The sequence below is a fragment of the Anoplopoma fimbria genome, chromosome 16, assembly GCF_027596085.1.
Source record: "Anoplopoma fimbria isolate UVic2021 breed Golden Eagle Sablefish chromosome 16, Afim_UVic_2022, whole genome shotgun sequence".
NCBI classification, from domain to species: domain Eukaryota; kingdom Metazoa; phylum Chordata; class Actinopteri; order Perciformes; family Anoplopomatidae; genus Anoplopoma; species Anoplopoma fimbria.
The window spans coordinates 6801020-6828773 of NC_072464.1; the positions used below are offsets into that span (position 1 = coordinate 6801020).

The following is a 27754-nucleotide window of genomic DNA, read 5'->3' on the forward strand; positions in this document are numbered from 1 at the left end:
CATAAAATGGAATATTTAATAAATTTGAGGAGTTAACAGCTAATTAGCTAACAACTCACTACAATTTTTCGCAACAGTGGTTACTTTGCTCTAAGGTGAGGCTAATTGTGTGTTTTAGTAAAATTAAGTAGAAGGGTAAAATAATGTGGAGTAGGATCCAGCCTGTGAAACAACAGAGTATAGACATTTGCTCCACTCGCTGAGTGAACAGCGTTGCTGTAAGTAACTATTGATTCTTTATTGATGCCATAATGCTTCCATTTTCTTTTGGCTGCTCTGCTGCTCTTTAAAAAAAGTATATAAATATACCTTTTCTTCACAAACCTGCAGGATCACAGAGATATCTTTCCACATAATGTCTGTCTTGGCCCGAGTGGAGCAATACTGTCAAGTGTGCTTGCAAGAGTACTGTAAGTATTGATCATTTGGTGTACAAATTTTCCCAGTATGAGCGGCGAGAATGAGCCCAGAAAACCTCAGTTCTCCTAGACTAATGTTTTTCAAACCGCAGACACCATTGTGTGTTTGGATCAAATAAAAAATAAAGTAAAAAGAAAATACAGAATAATGGGAAGAAATAGTTGATTTCAAACACCAGCAGTGGTTCTAGGTGTAGTGTATATCTAGGGCTTTGCTAAGAAACCTGTGGATAGGAAGTTAATCTGAGGTTTAACACTGCAAATGAAATATGGCACACTTATGGAAAACATAGGTTAAGAGAATTAATTGAATTGAATACTTAATAAATCATGATATCTGCTGCGCAGCTATTTCCCTCAGGAAAGTTGTATCTCATCTTAGGCCCTCTTTTATCAGGTATTTCACCTTAGTGATTAGATATGCTGCCACAATAATTCCCACAATCATCACCATTTGAAATTCTCTTACGCAAATGTATTTCATGAGTTGGAACCATAATTCTTTTATCAAACTAAAATAAAAAATGCATCAAAGTCGTATTTACAGATAAGCTCAACAGTTGACTGAGTCAGCAGTTAGCAATCAATTCGAGTAAAAATAAAAAAGTGATCGACATAAAACACGTGTTAAACCAGCAAAGCCACTGTTTCAGCTGTTTGGACTGTTCCACATCACCCCTAGCAGTGGTAATAGGTTGTTGTGTACGGGATGGAATAATCCTGTCGGATTCAAACCGATTCATTCAAATTGACGGTGCCAGGTAGTTAGCTCTTATGTTTGTGGACATGTACACGCATTCATGAAACAGTAAGTTGGCAATCATCATTGCTGTTACTTTTGTTGAATGGTCTGCTGTTACGTCCCAAACATTGAAGTTATCACTAAAATGTAAGTTAAGCAACGTTAATTGCCTGTTAGCAACATGCTAACCTAGCACTAACATTATTTATATTTAACCTTGCTTTGTGTGTTTGTGTCAATATAACGTTACCCTGATAGTTACTGTACCAATGTGTGTTGTAAATATTGGGTATTTATCGTTCATACCAAGGCATTATATGTCCAAGGTTGCCTTTTGCGCCAAATTGATGATTATTGGTATTTTGTCCATTTTTCCGTAACGTTTCTTATTCTGCATAGATGTTTAGCCCATAGAGGGCAGCAAAAACAAGTTAATTGTAACATGACATTTCTTTTTGGTAGGTATTTCCAAATACTGTTACACATGTATTTGTTACAGATGTGCTGCTTAAACTAGTACGACGTTCTAGACAGCTTTGTTGAAAAAGGGCGTGGACAGTCATTTCTTCAGTATTGTCAGTCACATGCATCTTTATAACAGAAGACAGGAATATCTAGCTGCAGCAGCATGCCAGTGTCAGTCTATACACAGCCTCCTTAATGCGGTTTTGCTGGCAATTTAGGCTACTCTCTTTCAGCACTCTAAGGCAGCTAAGTGACTGGTATATTATTTTCCATCTTGCTCTATCTATATATTCTTTGTTTCTGTGGATACATGCGTTTATCTGTCTTGACTTTTTCGTCTGACTGACCCTCTGTTGCTGATTTGATTTTCTGTGTACTGTCTCGGTAAATCAGAAATCGCAAACACCGATTGTAAACAGTGTCTCAGGCCTTGTTTTGATAGACACTTACACAACTCCTGTCTCCTCTGATGTCTCTACAGCATCTTTTCAAATGTCTGGATAGCTCCAAAGGTCCAGAAGGACATTACCAGATAGTATATAATGAATCCATAGAAGTCTATTGCTTCTTACGCTTTGGTATATTGCACCATTTCTACCTTGATTTATCACATATTGACAGTTTTCTATACCTCTTAGTCCGTCTGTGGCCTCCTCATACATCTTCTATTTGGAGCAGATTTATTTATTTTTTTCCAAAAAGAATAGTTGAACAAGATGAAAAAAGAGACTGAAATTACATTTTGAATTATAATCAAGTGTTGTATGAGAAAATTAGTGCAAAAGCTTCAAACTAAACAAATCTGAGCATGATGGTTGTGGAGGCTCAGCCTCATCTCCGGCTAGACTGCAAGTAATTACTAACTGGTAAAAGGAAAAATAAATGTTTTTTTATAGACCCAACTATATAGGTGAAAAAAGAAGTACAGAGCTAAAAAGCTGATGTTAACAGATGTTGCCTTGACTAGGCTGTATTCAGTAAAACAATTGTATGAGGCAAAAGTCATTTATAACGCTATCGTGACGTGTTCAAATAGTAATCTTATAAAATACAGTTTTTGGCGAGAAACATGAATAAATACAATTGTTGAAGGAGATGTTTCTTATGGCAGTATAAAGTAGATATAAGAGATAATTATCACCTCTTAAAATTCCTAACACTAGCTCTTAGCATCTTATAATGCATAAAAACTAATGCTGAGATTTATTATTCAAAACAAATACTTATAAATCTTATAAAACTTAAATAAATCTACAATCATACATATCCTTATCATTTGAATTGTGTGTTTTTAATGCAAACAATCTCTATAGATTTTTTTTTTTCGTGACGATTCCCCGACAGGGGTGAAAAAAGTAAGTCTAGAACCTTGTTCTCAATTGTGTTTCTTCGAAAGAAAATTGAAGTTGGTAAATATTGGAATCTGTAGGTCAGATAAAAAAAGAAAAATCCAAAATCAGAATTGGCTAAGAAAATTGCAGTCAGGGTATTTCTAACTCAGGCTATAGGAGGGATTTGAAGGCCATGTAATAAATTCTTGCATAGCACCTTAGCTCTCAAGTGGGATCAGTGGATTCCATCCTCTTGAAACAGTTTTCTTTGCCCTCAGAAAATGTCAACGTTGTCATTGAAATTCATTCTATATGCCACACATGCTGATGAAGGGATAGCCGTGTAGTGAAGCGTTTTCTACCCCTGTCTTATGTTGTGGTAGTGCATGAGTTGCTTGCACAGAAAGGTTCCCAAGAGTGTCCTTCAGCTGAATGAAATCCCTTTTCAGCAGTTCTGAGCCACTGACTCCGTATTTAGGAGGATACTCAACAGGCCCACATATACGCACTCATTCTCTGGAGATGTGACATTCGAGTTAAAGGTGTTGAGTTGGCCTTGTTGTACATGTTGCAGTAGTTGCATGTAGACTGTTGGTTTCTATTTTGTTGGCTCCTTAATGGTTGTGTCCCACTGTTAAATTGTTTTGTCACATGAAGGGCTGTCCCAAACAAGTCCCAGGGGACTGGATGTAACTAGACAAGAACTAAATTGTTGTCATTGTCACATTTCTAAAAAAATGTGACAATGACAACAATTTATCATGTGATATTCATTTTTTGATGAAGTACCTTTAAGGATGAAGAGCCCTTGAATTTGGCTGTTAAAGGGTTCTGATCAAGATATGTACAAAATGGGAAGTTTAAAAAGAAATGGTAAACAAACACAGTACTAATGGCAAATATGTCCATAAACAGTGTTTTATGTTCCATAGTTTTATGAGGTGATCTTTATTGAGTATCTAGCCGATACTGACTAAAATAGCTGGATCTGATAACGGTGACAAAGGGGCTGATCCATTCAATTCAACTTTTCAATAATTCAACTAATTATATACCATACATGATATACTGAAATTTAAATTCCCGTTTAGGTACTGACCAATTATTGTTGCTCCATTATTCTTGAATCGTATCTGTTAATTTTTCAGATGATTCGTTAGTTTAATGATAAATAACAATTCAGTAAATTATGTTTTGTTTCTTTATTTGTTTGATTTTGTTTTATAAAGTTAGGAAAGCAACACTTTCAATGGGGTTTAAAAGTCAGCATGGACTTTGCACAGGTTTTAAGTTGCAGACCTGTTATTTAGATAGGTGGTCCTCGTTAGACATCGGTCTTGGGCGTGAGACGCTGGGAGTGGAGGCATTCAGCCTCGATGTAAGCCCATAGCCGCAGGCTGCCCCGGGACTAAGAGTCGCTGACGGAAAGGCTGTCACAGTAAGTCCATTTTAGTTAAGGCCTTCTCACTGAGTAACATCTGCCACATTGCCTGCATGTGCAACAGTCCCTCGCTGTGCACTCTAAATTTGCCCGACTGAGCCAGTCATATCATTTGCTTGTGATACGGTCTCTGTTGATACTTGTGCAGCTGCTGTCTAAATGCAACCTGACAGGGAACTCTGTAGACCTTGAGTTTGAGGACACAGTTAGAGTTTCTTTCCAAGAATTGCCTGTAATTTCTTGTAGATGACAATTGTCAAATTATTTACAATTTAAATTTTGTCATAACAAGAGCATCTATACAGTGACGATATGCTACGCTCAGTCAAGAGCCTCATGTAACATAATATCCAAGCATATTAATATAAACTTTATTTAATCTTGCAATTCATACTGTGTGTTGAAGCTGAATGGGGTTTAATGTTTTTATAAGAAGTGTATAATTGATTATCTCATATCATAGTCATAGTAACTCTTTTATTCATTTATTCATGGTCATAGCTTTAAGTACTGTATTTTTTTCGTCATCACTGAAATTGTCCTGGAAAAGCCCCAGAAAATGATCTCTTTAAAAGAGTAGAGTAAAAGTAGCTTACAATTCGCACGTCAATATTTCTCATCTAATCTGCTACCGCATGATCATGAACGGTATCGCTTTACTGCCAGTTCATCATGTACAAAGTGCGAGAGAACTGAAGATGACATTTGGAAATGACCATTGGATCATTGGATGTCAATATTAGGACGTCCTCTCTTGGAGCGCCAGTTTTACGGGTTTTGGCCAATCGCCGATTAGCTTGAAAATAATGGATTACATTAAAATTGATGGCAGAGGTCCAGCCCTAAGGGAGGACAGACAGCAGGAGCTCGTCCTCCTCTGCCTCCCACAACCACTTCCTCCACTGTAGAAGTATTTTACTCAGATTTTCAATAATTTATTTTTTTCCAGAAAAGGGAGGAAAATATTTTATAAATGATACTGAGATTTGGTAATGTTTTTTTTCAACCCATTTTTTTTATAGTATTTTGATCTCCCCATTAAAAATAGAAGAGGACCAACCTCTTCTGCAATGCACCAGCCTGCTCTGATACACATGCATGCATAGTATATGTATGTTTACGAACAGACTTCCATTTCTTTCTCTTTCCACTTCTAGGGTTGATGTATACCTTTCTCATTTTAAATATATATAAACCAAAGGATATTTTCGTGGCTCTCGTTGACTGCTTAGCAACCTTGTGTTAGTTTTTTTTCATCAGGCAGCGGATACATCATAATTGGCCATCAGTGTAGAGCGAACGGGGTCTAACAGCAGCTTATTAGAACATCAATGGTTTTCCGCTGGTTTGATTGGTTTGATTGCTGAAAGGGGAGCTTCTGCTGGTTGACGTGGTACTCCTTAGGGTCAACATATTGACAGAATGTTTTTATTTCTGATGTTTAAATAACCCCTGCAGAATGTGTATTGAAAGGTAAAACACTTGAGGTATAGAAAATGATGCCACAACTGTTATTTTCTGTGATTTTTTAAAAAAAATGTTATCGTGTTTATCATATCATCATATTGTTGACATGAAGAGGAGAAAGCACATTTTTGGTGCACTTTTGTCCCGTGCTGATACTGTATGAAAGCTTTAGTTAAAAGAATTGATTTCTGCCCAATTCCAATGCTAAGCACAGGCGTTAAGTACAACATGTCAGGTTCTCCCACCCCTGCACACAAACTCAACTGTGGCTTTTTTTGCCTCGTTTTCTCCAAAGTACAGTGCCCGTGTGAGTTTTGCTGAATTGGATAGGCTTCATACTCGAGCCAGGCTTTGAAATTTTACCCATGAATTTCCAAAATCTCTGTGCGTTGTAACCCTTTATGTAATGATCACACACTGAAACCTCTTACAGGGCTCCAGAGGCCGAGCCGCTCATCTTTATGCATCTGTGCACTGAAAATTAGCCATGACTGTTGGGCTCTGCCGGAGTGTGTTGCTGCTGACTTTCCCTGCAATTAGCATAGTGCTCATGAAGGGTACAAATACTGTAGAGCACCTGCTGTCTGGTTGGAATGCTTTGTAGATGCAGCTGTTTGGTCATTTCCTGCCCAGTTCTTCACATGGAAAATTGAGTCTGTAGGAAAAGAAAGTAGAAGCAGCGCTGCTACTCTGGTTTTACCCATTTTAATGTAGGCTGACTTCATACTAATTGTGCCATATACCTGTCTAATAAGAGAAAAATATACATAATTAGAAAATATCAGATTGCATTTGGCATTAACAAATTTAAACAGGTACTTGGAACAAGATTGGGGTCAGAAAATGTGAAGCAAACATTCAGGGGAATGTCAGTTGGATGGCATGGCACTAAACCAGGCCAGCTTGGGTGCTGTGTCCACAGTGGGGTGAGTGTCAGCTGGGGTGATCGAGCCAAGGCAGAAAGAGCAGAGATTTCTGCCAGTATTGTTATTGTCGTCTGGTATATTGTGGTTGTTTTTCAAAAGTGAGGGTAAAATTGATCCTGGGATGAAATGATAGCTGGATCCGATGACTGCAGTAATGTGGGCGTCATATGCAGGAGGAAGGTTGCTTTTAAAAAAAACAAAACACTTGAGTTAAGACACCTCATCTGAAACATGGTTTCATCGACCATAAGGAGCCCAGGGATCCTGAGAGGACTTTGGAATCTGCTCCTCTACATCTAAAAAAACATGGCTTCAGGCAGTTCAGGCGCTCTGTAAAGTTGTTCCCCTGGGTGCCTCCCTTTTGAAGGTATTTAAAGTATTAGTAACCTGGCACCAGACCCATGGGGTGAACCAGGGCCACACTGCAGGGACCATCAGTCTGCAGGGACTCCCGGTCGAGGAGGAACCACTTTTGGATCGTTTAGCTTAGTGAAGTAGCTTCTAATATCTACTTTGTTGCAATCCTCATCTGGACAGATGGATTGCAAAGTAGCCTATTATATATTACCTATAGCAGCTATTATTTGGTAATTGTAAAGTTGTTTATTTGACATTTATTAATACACTAAATTGATGTACTGAGTCAAAACAAATTATTAATGGATTTGCAAATTTCTGCCCTTTTATTTAAAACTGCTCCACAATCTGTCTCTCTCGTCTGTTGCTATTTGCTTCGAACACACTGACAGCTGTGATATTTTGGTATAATTCCAGATCAATGTGTTTTAACAATGCCGTCAGAAAGAGGAATGTAACTCTATGAACTGTAACGCAATGGTTCCACGCACTAGACGTCATGCCGTTCATCAATACAAGTATATTGCCGTGAGATTTTAGTGCAAGCCACACAGTTGTCAAAATGACTCTAAGGCAGTTAAGTATGAGGCAGACAGAATTACCAAAGTTCAACTTGGTCATCATGTTCCCCAAAATGAGAACGATGCTGTCATGCAGCTGCATATTTATGAGCCGTTCACACTTTTCCCTTTTTTAATAATTGCTTTCTAAGCTATCAAGCTTTGCGTGTCAGCGTCTTCATTTATAGTTCAGATTTTTACTTTGCATTTAAACCATAAAACCATAAAAACATGGTTTTAACAATAGAAACTAGTGCATCATTTTAAATGACAGTTTTGTAATCACAACTCTTAAAATCTATAGTATTCCATTCAACTTTAAATCTAATGATCGTTTGTACAGTGGCTATCACCCCCCCCCTCCTCCTTGTGCTGCAGGCAACACATACCTCAGAGTATCAAATGTTCCACTAATTGTTGCATGGAATTATCTTCTTTTTTTTTTTTTTTTTAGCATATGTGGAGATGTGCAGGGTTTGGGTGGAGTGGAGCTCCATTGGACGGACGGATGGCTCGTTTCTTTTCCCTCTTATTGATGCTGATGCCCTGTCATGTTTGCTCTCGCCGCATTTCGCAGAGCTCTACCCCTCAAATTGGCATGCTCCTTCCCTCCGCTACACAGTCACGCACCATTGCGCGCACTCGCCTTCGCTTCGCATCCCTCCTCTCCTTTGTCACCCACTCGTATGGTTTTTCCTCTCGCGTGCTCTCCGTTGCACACGTCCCCTCGCCCCCCCCCGACACACTGTTCTACTCGTCCCTGTCCTATCCGTCGTGCCTCCATCACTTAGACTTTTTCACCTTTCAATCCCTTCCCTCTTACCCCGTCTACTCCCTCACCCCGCCGGCCTCCCTGCATCTCCGTTCTCAGTTCCCTCTGCCTCTTACACCTTCCTTTCTTTGTCCTCACATCCTCCTCTTCCAAAAAAAACTGCTTTTTTCGCTCTGCATTCCCTGTACTCCTTTCCTCCCACCACCTCTCTTTGTTCCACCCCTGTCAGCCAGCGATTATGTCGGACGGTCTCCGAAGTCAGCGTTGGGTGCTGCTACAGAGGCACAGAATGAATGATGATGGTTCTGCTTGTTTTGCAAGGTTGTTGTGTGTTGTTGTGACCCGGTAAGGCATGGATTTTGTGTAAAGTGCTCAGACGGTAGAATGCTTGTTTCTTTGTGTGTGTGTGTGTGTGTGTGTGTGTGTGTGTGTGTGTGTGTGTGTGTGTGTGTGTGTGTGCTGTGCTGTGATGCACCGATCCCAGGCAGGTAGAGAGACAACAGGTCCTGGCTGCAGTCCCAAACCTTAGCTTTTGGAACTTTGATGCAGAGAGTTGAGGGTAGGCAGATCCACAGCAGCCCCTGCAGGAGGATTATGGAAACTAAATTCTTGTGACAAAAATGGAGAATGGGTGGGAAGGGATACGAAAGAATAGAAACAAACTTAAATGCATACAAGATGCTGCAGATTTAACTCCAAAGAAAATAACCGATGACAAAGTGCACGGAGGTTCACCTCTATGGACAGACGTGCATTCTCTTCCAAATTTCTTGTCCCTAAGCCACTGCAGTCACACAAAAAGCACACACACACACACACACACACACACACACACACACACACACACACACACACACACACACACACACAGGACCATCGACACCTCTGCTGTCGCTGCGCTCTCAGCCGAGACGCCGCACGACTGTCCAGGTTTTGTCACAGCGGAGGTTACGGGGCAATGTCTGCGACTTAAGCAAAGCCTGAGCCAGCGGGCACATAAGGCCGTGCCATATGGCCCGGACTACTGCCCCCGCTACCCTGTCTGCACAGAATTGTGGAGGATCAAATTTTTCTCACCTTCTGTCTCTTTAACCCCCCCTCTCATTAACATACCCACTTCGTTTTTTCATTCAAACATCTCTGATTTAATTTCATTTTTCTGGCCCCCTTGTCTTTTTCTATTTGCATTTAGCTGACAGCGATTCGGGCCGACTTACAGTAAATTGCAACAGCTGACGAAGCTTATATTAGCCGACCACCGACATCACACGCCGGTAGTCATCAAGGCATTCGAGGATCAAAGCCACAGCGCCCCCGACAAAAGGCTAAAACAAGAACGCCTTTGTCTCTAATATCGTCATGTGCTGTGTAAAGAAGCGCTTTGTGTAGAAATAACGCGTCAGTTTGAAAGTTTGGATTCCGTAACCTCGGCTCGCTCTCTTCCTCACTGTCACGTCTTGAGAAGTCCCAGATGAGTAAATAAGAACTTGGCAGATGAGTGTCAAGGTTTGTCTTTTTTCACTAGACCGATTGATCAGTTGAAAGCGTCAGTCAAGATGAAGACGCACAATGTTTTATGTCTTTTCTCATTTTATGTTTGGCAATCTGTTTCCGCCACTATACCTGTCTAAGCCGCTCACGTCTGGTCCTCTTCACCTAAAAGATAAAAGAGATGCATCCAACATGGTTTAAGAGGCCCATACGACACACTGGATCCTCCTTTATACCCACGTACGAGTATTTCTGGATGAGACTGTAATCTGCACACAGCTGCCTCCGTCGTGTACCATCCTCCGAGGGAGACGGAGGTTTTTAAATCGCCCATCCTTCCCATCACTCCTCTCCTTTCCGCAGGCGGTGAGAGCCCCCCAAAAATTGGGGGAAGATCAAGAGATGGGGTGGGGGAGTTTTCGACGGAAAAAGAAGGCACTCTTAAAAAGACACCCGCAGGGTTCTGCCGGGCAGCTTTCCCTTCCGTTGCATCACGCCTGGCATAAAGTGAGAGTCCCCAGGTTAAGAACAGCCTGAGCCAGATGGGAGAGAGTGTGAGAGTGAGGGGAAGCGAGGGGGAGACAGAGGGGAAGGATAGAGGATGGCAAAAAAAAAAAACACACAAAAAAAAGCACGGGCCCTGAAGTAAGCTATTCCAAGTGCCTTTGTGGGGTTGCCATTTTTTCATTCTCTCCCACTCTCCTTTGAGGGGATTTTCTATTCCTCTCTCTCTCTCTCTCTCTCTCTCTCTCTATGTCCTTCTTTATTCTTCTCATTCTTTTTTATTTTTTATTTTCTGATGTTCTTTTTTTTGTGCCTTGGTTTCTTCAGGCGCTGTGTTTCTTTTTTATCGTGCCAAGTTTGTTGAGCCAGGGCTGCGTCTCTCTCTCTCTCTCTCTCTCTCTCTCTCTCTCTCTCTATCTGTAGCCGTCTGCGTCTCACGTCTGTATTTTCCTTTACTTTCATTAGCCATCAGTCCCCTTCTGTCTCACTCTCATCCATTCCCACTGACTTCTTCTCCCCCCCTAAGTCCAATTTCACTCATCATGTTTGCCTCTCGTCTGCTCTACAGCCATTCCTTCCGGCATCTCAATCCCTTTGATCAAGAGCCAGCGTGCAGTTTCTCTTTCCCTTCCATACTCCTCCTCCTTTTGCTCTCTTTATGTGCATTTTGACCCCCCCCCGCCCTCTCAGATGGTTAAAGACAGTGTTCGCACTTGATCGTTCTGATGCTCCCGGGCTCCTGAATTGATGGCGCGGTTATTTTTGGTGCTTCTCCCCGCGGCCAACAGATCTCGTGTGTGCGTGTCTCAGATGACATTCTTGCCAAGCCAGCTGAAATTTGAAAAAGCAGTCTGTGTGTGAAAACGACTAGCGTTTTTCGCACTGCTGTTTTTAGGTCCCTTGCTTAAAGATATCTTTCCACACTCAAACACCTAAATGATCTCAACCAACACCGGGTGAGTCTCAGCTGGTTGGTTCTCCGTTCAGTCCCCTCCTGCTCTCTGTGATCACTTACATTACACCTTACTGACAGTTTAGCCGTTCTCATTTATAGATCTTTCTGTTGTCGGGCCTGAACGAGCATGAATATCTTATGATCCTTGTTCAGAGGCAACCACTTTCTCCCGAATCATATGCTGAATATGAAGAATCTGCCTTGAGGAAGGTGAGCGTTCTCTCTTAACACATGCAAGCTTTTGGATTGCTGAAGACAAAGGTTTAAAGTCGCATTTAATATATAGTTTAAAAAAAAATGTCACACTGTTATCAAAGATGTAACCTGTTCTTTCAGAGTTTGTGTCCTTGGGAGTTCACCTCAACAAAACCACTTGTATGTGAAGTATAAGTATAGGTAGGGTGATGAAATTACATTCAATACTGAAGAATGCAAGAATACTTTGAAGACTTTTTATGTGTTGCTCGAGTCTTGACCATTAACCTTAGGCTTTGTTGTTATGATCAATTTAAGAGATTCATTAAGAGATTTGTTTTTTTCTTTCAGTGCAACTTATATCAAGTGATGCTCATAAAAGGTTGTATGTTAACCTAATGAACAGTACCGTATTTTCCGCACTATAGGGCGCACTGGATTATAAGGCGCACTGTCAATGAATGGTCTATTTTCGATCTTTTTTCATATATACGGCGCACCGGACTATAAGGCGCATTAAGCGAAACAAAACAGTCAGTCAGTCAAACTTCCTCCACTTCCGTACCATTGATTCATTAACGTTGAATTCTCTCGCAGCTGCTCTATTCCCATGTTCTCCTGCGTGACTGACAGCCTTGAGTTTTCAGTCCGCGTCGTAAGCGTGTCTCTTGACAGGAGCCATTTTGGGGTCCTTATACACACACACTGTAATATTATGGTGAAGTATGTATTACTCCGCGACGCTCCTGACTACGGTGGCCGTAATGCTGCAAGCGGTGCGGCTTTGTAGTTTACCAAAGTCGTACTAAAACATGTTGACAGAGCGCCGTGTACCACACAAAATCGCTTCGAGGTCAGTAAGCACAACCAGAATTAATCCATATATAAAGCGCTCCGGATTATAAGGCGCACTGTCGGTTTTTGAGAAAATTAAAGGCTTTTAAGTGCGCCTTATAGTGCGGAAAATACGGTAACTTCTGTTTTACTCTGGTTGCAAAAGGCAGTTTGACTGCACAGAAGTCTATGAGAAAATGAACCTACCTCTCACTTGATTTATTGCCTCAGTACACATTCTAAACATGAGTTTATGGTCTCAATTGCTAGTTTCAAGTCTTCTTCAATACAGCATAATGTTCATTTAGTAAATTATGGTCATTTAGAGTCAAATAGACCATAAACCAGGGCATGCTTTAGGGCTGGGCTACCTTGTGATTGACAGGTCGCTACCACGCCGTTGTCCGGTTTGAGAGTTTGAGAGTTGTCTGTGTTTAACACTTTCACAGTGTGTTTTCAGTTCAAAGTTAATTGTTAATTGGTAATTGTTCCTTAAAGTGTCTTATTCAGCGTTCGGTTGTACTTAGCTCCACCCTCTCCCGTCACTTATGGTTGCAAAAACCAAGATGGTGACGCCCAAACACCATGTAGCGACAGTCAAAATGCCAAACTTGAGGCTTCAAAACTGTGGCCGGCAAACCAATTGGGTGACGTCTCGGTGACTACGTCCACTTCTTATACACAGTTCATGACATAAACAGGTCCATGACGACAGCTGTACTGTGTTGTAGGCTATACTTGCATTTAAGATGAGTGCTCATACGGTGGCATATAGGTGGCAAAGTTCTCTTCTTCACTACATCATAGCTACTGACTAGTGACAGAGCAGGCTTACACCATGGTTTTAACAAAGCTCCCTTCTTTTCCAGTCCACAGTAAATCTCAAGGCAGGCATTTTACAATGTATTAACGATGGCGAATGTTTTTAAGCAGCTCAGGCTTCAGGCTTAGTGTGAGTGTGCCAAAATGAGAAGACAAAGATGCATTCTCACACTGGCTAAGTGTGGACAAGAAGCAGCCAGTATCTACTAGGTTGTAGTTAGGGTGTCATGTGGCTGTAAACCTTCACAGAGTGTGGCAATTCTTCTCCACAGTCATGTGCTTTTGTGAGAGTCATGTAGTGTTCTGTGAGTTCACAGACGGATGATTTGCACCAGAGAGAACAGATTCCAGGTCAATCCATTAGAGACTTAAAGGGGAACAGAAGTGGAGACAAAGAGCCATGAGCTCCTTAGCCTCCTTCCTGTGGGGACTCTCAAACGAGCCCCTTGTCCTTGTGATGTCACACCCAGCGGGAACACATTTTCACACATTGCCCATTTTTCAACATTTTAATTTAATCAGGTTATGGGATGTGACTACGGAGCAACAATTTCTCTGGACCCTCTGATAGCCATTCCTTCTCTCTAGGTAATAGAAGGGAATATTTCACGATTGAATAATCACATTTGTTATTCCTGTGGTGTAGCACAGGGGAATCAATATCAAATCCAATGAATATCTCTCTTCTATGGCCAAAAAAAAGGAAACGAAAAGAAAACTAAGACTCGTCTGTGCTCCGTGCCATCAGTCATCAGAGAGCTAAACTTGCTCAAAAGCCAACAAACCATGTGGGGAAAGAATGCCTAGTGTTCCCCTTTACCTTAGCAGCTATTTTGCTCAGTGCCCTTGAGCAAGTCACTTAACCTGCTACTGCTCCAGTGGAGCAACACCAGAGCTGACAGTTTTCTGAAGAAATTTGTAGCATGAATCTTATGCATAATAAATAATGTGTAGCGAATCTTGTATAGGCAACAGCAATGTTAAAAAAGAAAACATCTGTAGGTATTATTTATCAATAATTTAAGGCTCAGTTTACCTGCTTTGTCATGATCGTGTGGGTGTGGTTTGATCAGATTTGTCATAAGATTCTGATTCGAATGTTGGAGGTACATAGCATCGACTTTTTAAACCAGTGAGCAAACAAAACTGTATTAACTTTGGCAGAAATGAGTGTGTTAATGTTCTTGTACTCAACACAAAAATGCAAAACACAACATTTTAGTTGCCTCTGGTAAACAGTTACAAAGTCTATATGTTTGGGGCTTTTATTGTGAAAGGTAATAATGGAATAAGTCAATCTAGTGTGTGCTGCCTATATCAAGGTTGTAAGGAGTAATACAAATTGCCGTCTCGGTTTGGACTTCGTAACCTCTGTGTTGTTGTACACAATAGTGTACCTTTTGAATATGTCTGTTACGCACAATGTGATTGGTTGGTGCCTTTATTCGCAGTGCAAAAGTTCATAAAATTAATGTTGAATATTACGTGGCGAAAATAGCTTTAGCGCCACGTAATATTCGTGCTCTGTGTGAGAGTATCATGACAGAAACATCAGTGTGGAAAAATGTATTGAAGTGTGAATTGATCGCACACATTAGAGGCGTACCTTGTGTGTAAATGCCTTAACTCATAGTAGGAAGCTGATTGAGAAAAAAAATGTCCAGGTCTTTTAAAATTGTAATGTGATTGTGATGATATGTCAGTTCCATAATTAAATACAATGCTGACGAGCCATGCACCCCCAGCTGTCCTTTATAGCTGAATTTGGCGATAAACAAATCTCCAAATTAAATTTATAGATCTGTCAAACAGCCAACTGTGCAGTCTGTTTCAATTTAATAAAAGTATCCTGTATCTTTTATTTTCTGCAAAATATTCACTGCTTTTTTTATTATTTTTTTACAACCTATTTCACCATTAGTATCTAGTCATAATCAAACCAAACAAATTAGGTACAAAGCACAAGTCTACTATAAACATTTAGCATCCACTGACAAAACAGCCTCCACACTGCATATCAGAGAAAAAGCAAAGACACATTAACTATTGACCCTCACTCACACATTATTAATATAATTATTTTGTCACATGGTGTGATTGCAGACATTTTATTTTATTTTGTACCATACAATCTAGATCTAGCATAAATTCAGACATGTTCAATTGAGGTCTTTAAGGTCAAAGTTTTAACTGTCAACAATTTTAAACCACTAAATTTGTCCTCGAAGGACCATAAAGGGACTTTAAACAAAAAAATCATTATTTTTGTTCTGTTAGAAAAAAATATATAAATATGTGGATTATTCCTGCAGTTGAGAATATCTTTTTTTTACCATTTGAAAATGCTCCAGGATGAGTAGAGAAATTGGCTAGCTAATACAATGATAAAATCAGTCCTTCACATTTGTTTTCTAAAGTGGCATTAATGAAATGGAGTTGACCCTTACCAAGGCCTCACACACAGTGTATGATTAAGCTCTTAACTTTGTAAAGCATGTCTTTAGCCTGTCAAGACAATAGCACCTATCACAAAAGTCTGAAAACTGCATAATCATTCATCTACATTCTATTACACAATTTCAATGTATTTTTTTGATGACCTTAATATGACCTCCTCACCTTCTTACCCTCTTTTCTTCTTCTCCTCTGTGCAGTGCAACAATGACTACGCCCCAGTGTGCGGCTCCAACAATCAGAACTACCAGAACGAGTGTTTCCTGCGCAGGGACGCCTGCAAGCAGCAGTCCGAAGTACTCATTATGTCAGAAGGCGCCTGTCCTGCCGGTACGTGCATTTACATTATTAAGGGGCCTACACAGATTTATGAACAAGAAGAAATGCTCATCACAATCGCACACACAACCCAGAGGAGCATTGACACCAACACACACCTGTAGCGTCCACAACATGTACACCAACAGATGAGACTCAAGTAAGAAGGCAACACTCTGGAAGCATGCAGATGATGTAGAGCAGAAGGTGCAAAATATTTGTATAGCACCTTTCATACAAGATATGGTGAGCTTTACAATAAAGGGAAATAGAAAAAAAAAAAAAAGGTAATTTGAGACTTATCTAACCTAAACTCTGAAGGTTTTTTGGTACCTAGACATCTGAGGCCAGAAGCAAACGCAGACCGTCCCAATTTCCTGCAGGACACAAATTTACTACAGGTCTTGATTACACCGATATAAACATTTCCCAGTCATCTCAGAACATCTTCCCTGGGGTGTAACATCACTGCAGGTCTTATCTGTGTCAGGTACAGAAATCCCCCCAGGGAAAACCACCTAGTGAGGCTCTGTGGGAGTTCTCAGAACACACACCACAGTCTTTGCATCCAAATGTACCAACATCTGAAAACGCAAGAAAAATACTCTCATTTAAAATACCATATCTATCAATGTAAAAAAGTTAAATTGTCAGGCTTTAATTTAATAATCATCAATACATGCAGATACTTCCAGTGGACGGGGGATCAGTGATTTCAGAGTGATGCAGTACTTCAAAGGAATTAAAGCATGATGAAAAAAAAATGGCCCGAGGTGACAGACTGATGTAATTTTCCACAGTTTAATGTAACAAGCACAACTTCAATGACAAGTGACAAGTGTTCTCATGGAACAGATGAAGATTGCATCATAGTCACACAATGTCCTCGCAAGAAAACCGTCCACTGCACTGCTCAACTGCAGTGTTAAACAAGTTAATTATACAGTTTATTGAACAGAAAGCTGAAGAAAGCTTGACAGCTATGGCATTTTGTTACGTAATGCTTAAATAAAATGTCAAAAGGTATGAAATTCAGATCGTTGCCAAATTGTCATAGGTGGTTACTGTAACACTGTTGCCAAGAGGCATGCTCCACATAGCAGAACATTGAATGGCTGAATCACACATCATCTTGATGGCCACTTCATTCTTTACTGGAATGTGTAGACATTTATTTTTTTCTTTTATCTTTTTCAAAGAGCGCTCATGTTACACCTGTGAGGAATCCGGTGAAACGACTTGGATTTTCTTTTTCAAATCAATCCCCACTGTATGACTAATAGAGCAAAAGAAAGAATATATACAGTGTGTGGTGTATTCTGTCTTTGACCGTGATGCACAGATCTAGCTTACTGTTTGTAGAAATAGCTTTTGACTTGGCTGATTATGGTGTGTTGTGGTTAAATCTGGACACTCGGTGCAATCTTTTAGCACATTTTTTTTTTTTTTTTGCCTAAAGAGTTTTGCCACAAAATAATATGCTGGCAAGTTGCCATGGTACAAGCAGGATAATACTTTTCCCATAATAAAGAACAACATACTCCTTCCTCAAAGGCAAGCCCCTCCTCTGCTTCCCATCAATAAGCCATTAGTTTCTGTCTTGTTTTCTTCAAAAACCACATAGCTTGATGTAGATTATCCCTAATAAAGTATATAGAGAATACCCATTTATGAGAACCAGCTTTTGTATTTCTAAGAATATATCTTCCATTTCTTTACCCTATCCAATGAGGCCATCACCTATTGTTTTCATCCTTCCTTTGGCTGGAAAGAAGAATCACTCTGTGTAATTATCTAACATAATTGGGATTACTGTTTGCTGATATAGCTGGGTGTTTAAGCAGCTGAGTGGGTGGGCGCCTTCAGTCAGGAAAGGTCAGCAACTTCATTAGCCGCGTTATGGAGACCAGTAGTGCCGCTCGGAGTATGCAGTGCCATAAAGTTAAAGGTTCTTGGTCATTAAAAAAGGTTTGGGAATGCTTATATATGGATTCACTCTATAGGTAGCAGTAGAAACGAGATCCTCATAAAATGACTACATTTCCATCCAGGTGACTGAGTTTAAGGTGGTACTGTTTTAATCAGTTTTAAGTTTTTTTTGTTAACAATGCCATGAATTATACCTGGAACATCTTTTTTTGAAAATGACCATCCTAACTAGTTTCTTGTAATTACACACATATATATATATATATATATATATATTACATGTTATATATATGTTCCTATACGGCTTGGGCGGTATTATTGTATACAAGGTTATTTAGAAATCCTGATGGTATGATATTCAAAACAGTCACAAATACAGATGCTGTATTGATGTGATGTATTTAAGTGCACATCAGGCGCTGGCAGAGGTCTGTCTCTATGGTGTAACCGGCAGCTCAAAGAGCTCGATAAGATGTTTTTTGCAGGGTTTTGGTCTTCCTCAAACTATAAAAGCATTTTTTCTGCCACATGATTTTATTCAACTGCCAGTCCGCCTCCACCATATCATCTATTTCAGCCCACAGATGTGTCCATACCGTCGCTACCCGCTGTGCGTGTGCGGGCCAAATTTTAAAAGGTATGAAAACACAGTTATCGCCCATGTAGCTTTTCATAGTAATAGCAGTCCATGACATTTTTAAACACAAAAAGCTGGCAGTGTTATATTTACTCTGTCTGTTTTTTTCTATCATGAAAACATGTGTAACTAGGTCTGGACCTTGTATTGTGTTGCATCCTATGATGACAAACCCCAAATGGACAAGCGTGTACTTCAGTAATAGCATTCCCCCACGCCTGCAAAGGAATTTGTTCTCAACCTACCAATGAGTGAGTCATGATCTGAGTAAGTTGTGAATGAGTGAATCCACCGGCAAGGGGATGTTGGCTGTTTCCGAGGCATATGTGAATCACTGATAGCATTGCTGGCTCGAGTTGAGCAGTCGCTGACTCAGTTACAGGCAGCAGGCAGAAGTCCATTAAAGGGCCCTTGAATGGGCACAGCTCAGCAGAGGGAACATGTGGAGACCGCAGTTATAGTAGCGGCGGCCGTGTGCCAGTAGGCACGACCGTGCACAGTCACATGAAACGTCCAGCCTCTCTCTAAAGTGCTTGTTTGTGTGCTTGTGTGTGTGAGGTCCTTGATATGGACTTGTGTATCTTTTGAAAGAGGAAAAGGAATAGAGTCCCCTTTCTTTCATGCAACATGCAGTGCTTCTGAGATGTTGACGCAGCTGTTTAAACAAGGACGTTTTTGTGGAGCCGTCCTCTGAAAAAGACAAACCATGACATTGGTTCTACAGTATGCTCTGCTCAGCGTCACACGTTACCCGCAGATATACACTTTGGTTTGGCGTTTAACGATAACAAGGCCACAAGAAAACAACCATACTTCGCTCTCTCTGGCCAATCAATTTTCATTCCAGTGCTGTCCAACTCTCACTCATTATTCTAAGTTTAGCACAGCGGTTTTTATCTTGAATACTACATGTGTTGGTAATTGTGTGACTTCAAGTAATTTTAGTGTGGTTGTGTTGCTACATTTGAATGGGGAACCGTGTTAAATTGGGCGTGACGCAGTGGACAAAAAAAATGACTTTGTTGAATAAGACGTACCCTTGAGACAAACAAATAAATGATAGAAGACTAAAAATGTGTTAAATGTAATATTAATGCAGCAGTGGCCCAGAGTCAATTAGTAATAATAATTAAATACTATTTTAACTAATTCAAACATACAAAGTGTGCTGCCTTTTTTCTGTGTAACACACTGATGTGATTGCCTTGGGATATGGAGCTTTTAAGACTAAACCTCACTGAGGAATGACGGTTTAAAACATCTCCATTTCTCCTGGTCAGAAATAATATTCTGCAAAGACTGATTGCTGTTTCCCAGTGAAGTACTACATTATTATTGTACCGTCTACAATCTACAAGTCTTTCTTTTTACCAAATGTTAATAATAAGATATGTTCGCTGAGGCATGCCAATCAGACTGCAACTTTGGAATGTCTCTGCCAATTAAACCAAACAAATACACATCACTCTGTCGCTGTGAAATTTCGGATAGATATTTTGGATTAACATCTGGTGACTGAAGGTCAGAGAACATGATTCACAACTCATCTATCCATTCAGTGAGTCCTTGTGCCCCGTGGGGAAGCATCTGCATTCATTATGTTTCTCCATTCGTTTATTGAGGTTTTCCCTTTTCTTTCTTCACGAGCAATCTACAGTCATAATGTGAGCATTATCGGCTTCCGTTTGCGGAAGCTTCCAAAAAGGTCAAGGGAAGCTAGAAAACAGCTCTCCTCAGGATAAAGTCAGGATTCAGTGGAGAACACATGCACTCATTAAGAAATAATAATAGGAAAAAGATATTTAAGGGTTAGATAAATAAATAAATAAAAATTATTCTCAATGAAGTATTTGCCATAGCAACAAGCTATCATGACATTACATATAGTTATGTTTTTAAGTTACATTTATTTTAAACTCCACTACAGTAAGAAAACGGGTGGTAAATACTCTTTTTTTGTTTTTTGTTTACTAACTAGTGCCATCTATGTAATGCAAATTAGGTATATTAATAGGAAATTTGAAACTAAGTTATGAAGAAATACATTTAAAAGAAATGTAAATACAGTCAATTTAAAGTAATGAAATCTTCGTTATAATGGAGATATCTAGATTAACAAATGCTTGCTTTTCATTTTAAAGTTAAACACACGACGAGATTGCTGCGTGGGAGCTTTCTTACATAAGAAAGTGTTGCACTCAACCCTTTCATGTGGAAAAGTAGGGCAGGCAGCTACTTCTGAAGAGTTTCCTCTTGGCTCTCTTCACCACTTAGCCATTTAGCTGATACTCCCTGCTAAGCCAACGGAAAATCGCTGCAGCGGCGGTAAAACGTTAAGAGATATCACGGATACCAGCGATACGAGTAACTGATTGTAAGTAATCAAGCAGCCAGCTGTACATGTACTGGCACAAAATCTCTCTCTCACTCTCTTGATCTCTCCCTGTCCTCTTTTCCATCCCCATCTTCCAGAATACCATTAGCCCCACACAGTAGTGTAATGGCTATACATATGTCTGCTTGCCAGTTCCAATACTTGTTTTTTCCTTTCTGGTGTGAAAAACATCATGAAACAGACATCCCTGGGGGAAACACTCGTTATATTAATGTATTAGTGTAAGAAAACAAAAACAAAAAAAACAGGGAGTCCTGCATTGTTAAAGTTGAGAAAACAATCCTACCAGATTTACTTGTTTTTGAGAGAAAACTGATGATCATATTACTTCATCAGCATTTACATAGGTGGTTTGGAATATTACACAACTTATTTAGACTTAAACAATAACCCCGTGAAGTAATTATGCTTATAATGTTCGCAAACATTACCTATTAACCCCTTCAGCAAAAGGTACGTCACGAGAAACGATACTTACCAAGTCGATGCCAAAATTCTGCTAAGGGGATGGTACTCGTGTTTCTACCTTACCATAAGTACCTGGGGTGATAGACAATCCCCCTGATGATGATGCTACATTGTGAATAAACCGGCAGGAGGAGAGCTAGTAACATTAGCTGTTAGCAGCTGGTGGGCAGCACAGTCCTGCTCGGACAAATAACGGAACAAACATTGCTTTATATTATGATGCATTCATGCGTTTAAAGGTAAAAATGAGTATTGGCGTGAACATAACTTATGTATAAGTAATCACGAAAAATTCAGTTTTTGGCGACGAACTTGAGGCAGATCATCAGAGATTCATAATAAATTCGCAAAAAAAAAAAACATACATTGAAGTACAGGGGATTTATTGCTTTGTTTTTTTATTAAAGTGGCATCGAATTGCCTAGGGAATTGTGGGATTTTTACTCCCAACAGATGCAGAGCAACTTTAGCATTCATTTGACAATGCGTTTCAACTCACCTCATGAATGTAAGTCCAATACTCACTCTCAGATTGTTCATTTTCGGTAGTGTCAAAACAATCCCTTTACAGCCATTGAGTACTGAGCTGAAATCAAAATGGGTTTTAGAGACTTCAGTTAATATGGCCTCAGCAGTAGAGAACGAAGAGGGCTAGTTATGTTAATACCCCAATTTAATGCTTTACCTTCACATTCCCGTTCACACATAAGTTTGATCCATCGTGTCACATTACCAGGTCTCTTCTTGTGTTTACTGTACATGACAGACCTTCTCGGTGTTTACCAAACCAAACAGCCACCTGACAGCACAGTGTCTTCCCATCAACCCTCTTGGAATGCGGCTGAGGCCAAGAGGCCAGACGTTAGAGTCTGCTGTCATTCCAAACAGTAAACAGGAGGCCTGCTGAGGTGCCAGTTTCATGCTAAGTGACGACACTGAGGCACAGACAAATGTGATACCATAGCCTTCTGTTTTTTTGGCTCCAAGGAGAAACATCTTGTGATGGCTGCCTTAGAAAACTGTGCACGATTATGAGCAACGTTATACCACAGAGGTTTAGGTTTGAGCCATCTTACAAAGAGGGGTATTCTCGCCCATTATTGACTTTTTCAGTGCAACATCTGTCAGACAAAGAATACAATTTATTCCAGTCCATTCAGGTCTTTATTACCTTCATGTCACAGACAGATAAGGAAGTTCTGATTTAGCGGCCGATAACAGGAAGAGCTCTCAGTAGTACTAAACCAGTGAAAGCTGATTACCCCACAGGATGGTACCACTTTACTATCACATCAAGTGCTAGCCCAGCGCAGTGAGGAGCATTAGCTTAGCCAAGTGAAACAAACTAAGGAGTCTATTTTCCCCAATGGAGGGAGTTTTAGCTAAGGCAAGCACTCACATAGCACTTTCCAACCCCATTCGCAAATATCAACAGTGTAACTTCCAGGAAGTCATTCAATGGGGAGTTGGGAGAGGGTTTAATTGACACACTGTTAAAATGTTGATGACATGTTTAATCACCATTTTGTCGCTCTGCAAATCCCTGAGCACCGACAGATGACAGGAGCCATATGTTTGTGATGATTTAAGAGGTGCACTCTGGGTTAGCAGTAGACCAGGAGCTGAATGAGAATCAGTGTCACTATAATCACACATACAGTACAGGAGAAGTCATCAATACACCACTAATTATTCGTGTATAAAAAATAATCAGGTCTTATCAGCGCTAATTAGTTGAAAATTCTATCTGAATTTTAAGCACTTTAAAGTGATGCTAGGCTAATTCGTTATTGATCCGTAGGGAGATTTTCTTTTTTGCTTATTCTCCTCCAGGGAGGTCAGAGGTCAAGATGAGCTACTGCGCAGCACCCCAGAGGGGATTCAAGGTCTTTCTGAAGGACTGCTTAGGTTGTTCAGACTATGACATCAGTGTTGTGTGACTGAAGATTCTGTAAAATCCAGGGCTGCATTCAAATGCCACGGTTTTTGAAGTTTGTGCTTTCTGCAGTATCTAAGCATGGCAAGTTACGGTCAGGAATTGAAATGCAAGCATTAATTGCAGATCTGTGACAGCCATTCACCCCAACCACCTCCACACCCACACTTTCTGCTTACATAAATGTTGACATGTTGGAATTGGACATAAATCGCGCCACGCAGAATCCTGCATTATGCTCATAAATCCTAGTGATACCGGGCCGGTTGTGGCTTTGAAACTGGAAAGTATTCTCTCATCGTATTCAGGGAGGAAATGTCAGCAATTCTTGCAAATTATAGTGTGATATAGTGATGACCCGGACGGTCCGCCGCTTCTGAGATTTTAATTTGGGATCTGTGTTCTATCCTGAAAGCTATTTGGTGGTGAAGATTCTTGCAGAATCCGGGGATACGCAAACCCCTGTGGTCAGTAGATTAAAAAACCCCATGTTTCCTGCTGAGCTGAAAATGATTCTATCAAGTTCGCCTTTGATGGAACATAATTTTCAAAGGTGCAAAAACTTGTTCTACATCTCCCCAGACAGCTACCGTAGCCTTTAAAGCTGCAGATACTGAAGATTCTTATTTGTACGTCGCACAGCTGAAATAATCTGCCTCTTGTTGCTGTTATAGATATCGCACATAGGGAGTGTACGACTACTGCCGATGTGCTTTTTTTTTTACGCATTTGAGGGATTTGAAGATTTGCACAAAGAATGAAGTGGTGCTGATGTGTACCATTTATTTTAATTAATTACAAGGGTTCACAGTAAAGATAGCTCTTCAGAATATGAGAATCATTTTTACAAGGACACACAAGTAGTTTGATACATAAAACCGCCTGCCATGCAGAGTGTCTGTCAACATCCCTGCAGCCATACTGAAGCCTAACTTTCAAGCCTTATTTACAGCAGAAAGTGGAAAGTGTGTGTGTGTGTGTGTGTGTGTGTGTGTGTGTGTGTGTGTGTGTGTGTGTGTGTGTGTGTGTGTCCAATGCTGTCTATCTGATGTTAGCAGCACAGTGAGGTTAATAACAGTTCCCCTAGAAGGTTGACCTCTTTCTATCAGCTTGTCTCGCTCGTCTAATCAATCGCTGCAAAACTGAAAAGAAAATCACCTCAATCATCTATTGTCTACAAAGGTAACCATTTTTTTTCCCCCTGCACTCACACACTCCTCTGTGCCTCTCACAAAATAAAATTGTGTGGTATCTCCTCCTTGTGCCCCTTCATTTGGCAGACAAGTGGGCAGAAAGGTATGCTTGTGCCTATCTCCCCTGCCATTTTGTTCTATTTTTCTAATGCCAGTCTTTCTCTCCTTTTAAAACCTCTGCCCTTGTACGGATACTAAAGGTTTTTATTGATCTCCCATGAACCCCTCCTGACTTCAGCCTGATCCTTCGAGCTAAGCCTTTTCATGAAACACTGCACATGCACTGTCCCACATGTACCAAGGTCACTGAAATTCTGCAGATTTAAAAGGAGGTAAAAGGTAAGACAGAGGAGGAAGTTTTTAAGCTATGCATTGAGATGTATTTTATCCAACTTCAAAGTTGCCCAGTTGAGTTTTCTTGTAAACAAACATACAACAAAGATGTAAACATTTCTATTTACAATCATTTTTAACAAACAAAACGCATTCTGGGCACCATTGAGATCCAACATGCGTGTTGTATGCATTGCCTACAAAGTTAAACACTTGCCAAGCCGACTTTTGAATTGTGCATTGTTTACATCCATGTTTGCTAGCTGGCAGTCTTCTTCTTCTTCACTTCCTTTGTTGTAGCATTGCTACATGTCTTAGTGTACTATAGGGAAACTTCTTTTAAATTACATTGTTCCAGTATTGAGCGGATCGCTGCAGCTGCTAAACGGGCTGCAAAGCAATCCTTAGGGGCAAGTCCTCAGCGTCACTATACATCCACTAAAAGAGCTTGTTTTTGACACTGACAGCCTCATAATTGTAAATACTGGTGTCTGACAATGTTATAGAAAGCAACCTAGAGAGAAAAAAAAGAAAGAAATGTCCTTACCTTTCTCTTCATCCGATCTGTTTTGTTATTGTGTCTAACCAAGGTTCGCTCAAGGAGAAATCTGAGTGAGTTAGAGATGGAGAGACGAGTGCCTGAAACAGATGGTTGCGTTGAAATATAGAAAGTGTAGATGTCATATAAACAATTTCCAATGTCATGAAAATTGTATAAGATGCTTGATTGTTCCTATGTATGTAGTAGGTCTGTCATTGTAGTAGTTGTTTCTTAGATTCTTGAAATATGTGGCAAATTATTTTATTCCAGCGGCTCTATGAATTACTGTTTATATACTGTTTTCATAGCGTTGGTCTTTGAATTGAGGTGACTATGAACTACCTGTTTTTTTATATAAAAATATATAATCATGTATATAATTATATAATTGTTGGAATTGTATTCCATATAATTATATGTTTGATTATGTGGTTGTTGCTTGTATAACCTGCAAGATGCAACTTGGAGTAAAACACAGGGAGCATCTTCTTATAATAAATACACCCCTCCTTATTTGCAGCTATTATATTTATGTGACTGTGCTGCATATCTGGCATTGGGTGCAATGATTGGAATAGAGGGCTAGCTAGCTCCTGCATCTTATGCTTGAAAGCCTTTCAAGCCTTTTTGTCCCAGAGTACAAATACATTTTTCCCCTATCAGTTCCGGTCCGACCATGACTTTACTCCCAATACAGTTAGCTAACCCTCCTGTTTCAGTAGGTGCATTAGTTTAAAATATGTATGGGTAACTCATTACTCCATCAGCGTCCAATAAAGTAACCTCAAACCAGATGAGTCTCTCCTCTGTCCACACAGGAGCCTATCTCTAATCACAAATCCCCTTTTTTAGTCCAGTTAGCTGCACTGTGATTCTCTACTTTCGGTTCCTGACTGTACATTTTACTGATTCATGTTTTTTTTAAAGCCAAATTGTGTGTAATCTTTACGTGATTATAGCATCGTGCTTGTTCAGATGGTATTCTTATGGGAGTTTTTGTATAAGAAATTGACAAACCTGGTGAAATGTGATGTAGTCTTTAGTCAGTGTCTTCAGGTCCGACCCTCCATGGGTTGAGGGGGAAAGGAGTGGCGACTTTCATTGCTGTCTTCCACAGAGTATATTTATGCCTTTTATGTTTTTGGGTTTCCCAAACGTCCTTACCTTTCTGGTGAGCCAAAGTTGAGATTTTTTTGTCAAATTTGGACTCTAAAATGAACTTACTTTTGACAGTCAAGGTCACTGTGACCTCACGAAACAGTCAGACGGTTTCACATAGGTCTGATAGAATAAAAATGATGAAGTGATTACAATTTAGAAAGACATGTAAACTGCAACTTGACATACAGCATTCAACTGCAAAGCAATATTGATTCATCATTAAAAAAGTGATGTCAAACAAAAAAAGGAAATATTTTTCCAGAAAGATTTGCCAGTTCTATTATTCATCCCATTTCGAGGCAGTCCCACCTCACTGATTATTGACTGGTTGCTTTGAGAGTTACTTTTCCCTTGGCACATCTGACCATCTGCTGCACTGACCTCAAATAATCATCACACTCGAGAGACATGGTTTTATCCCGTCAGAAATGCATTTTATCGACCCAAAGCTCACGTCATTAAAGTATCAGGACGGCTTGCTGGGCAGGCTCTGTGTGTTTCGTGTGTGCACCTCTTCTTTTAAACCCTTCTCACATGATATTCATATGGAGCTGAGCTATTATCCCACAGTCCTCTGAGGCTCTGCGTCTGGTCTCTGGCCCCGGGGCATTTTAGCAGATCGCTTTGTGCCGCGGCTCAAGTTACACGGTGCCGGTTCTTCGAAGTGCTCATCAGTATCCCTTTCACAGCCATATTGTTAAGCAGTTTCAGTAGGCTCAGTGTGTTTGAGGGAGCTCCACACAGATACGATGTGAAAGCCATGGATAAGGAGTCGCCGTAACACAAACACATAGAGTGTCTTCCCACAGTCCTAACACGGAGAGGTCCATAGTTGGAGGTGTTCTCATCAATGTACGGATGTAGAATGGAGAAGATGCGTGATGCTCAAAACCCACGGGCAACCTTCACCTTTTTCCCAGTTTCATTTACTGCGCCATCTTTAGAAAGGTCTTGTTTCATTCAAATGCACACACAAGAACACTAATAGCTCACTGTACACACACTCTAGGGCTCCTCCAAATAGTTTAAACCTTCATTTATAACATTAACGTTAGAATTCTGAATCAATATGAATGCAGCTTTGTTTTCTTTGTTTTTTTGCACAACT

General features: G+C 40.2%; 1 protein-coding gene across 1 annotated transcript in view; it reads left to right on the forward strand.

The window, feature by feature from the left end:
- Window positions 1-27754, forward strand: part of tmeff2a (transmembrane protein with EGF-like and two follistatin-like domains 2a) — a 105077-nt gene that overhangs the window by 25807 nt on the left and 51516 nt on the right. The window contains exon 3 of the mRNA XM_054615629.1: window positions 15936-16065. Coding sequence (XP_054471604.1) covers window positions 15936-16065 — 130 coding nt within the window. The remainder of the gene's footprint in view (window positions 1-15935; window positions 16066-27754) is intronic.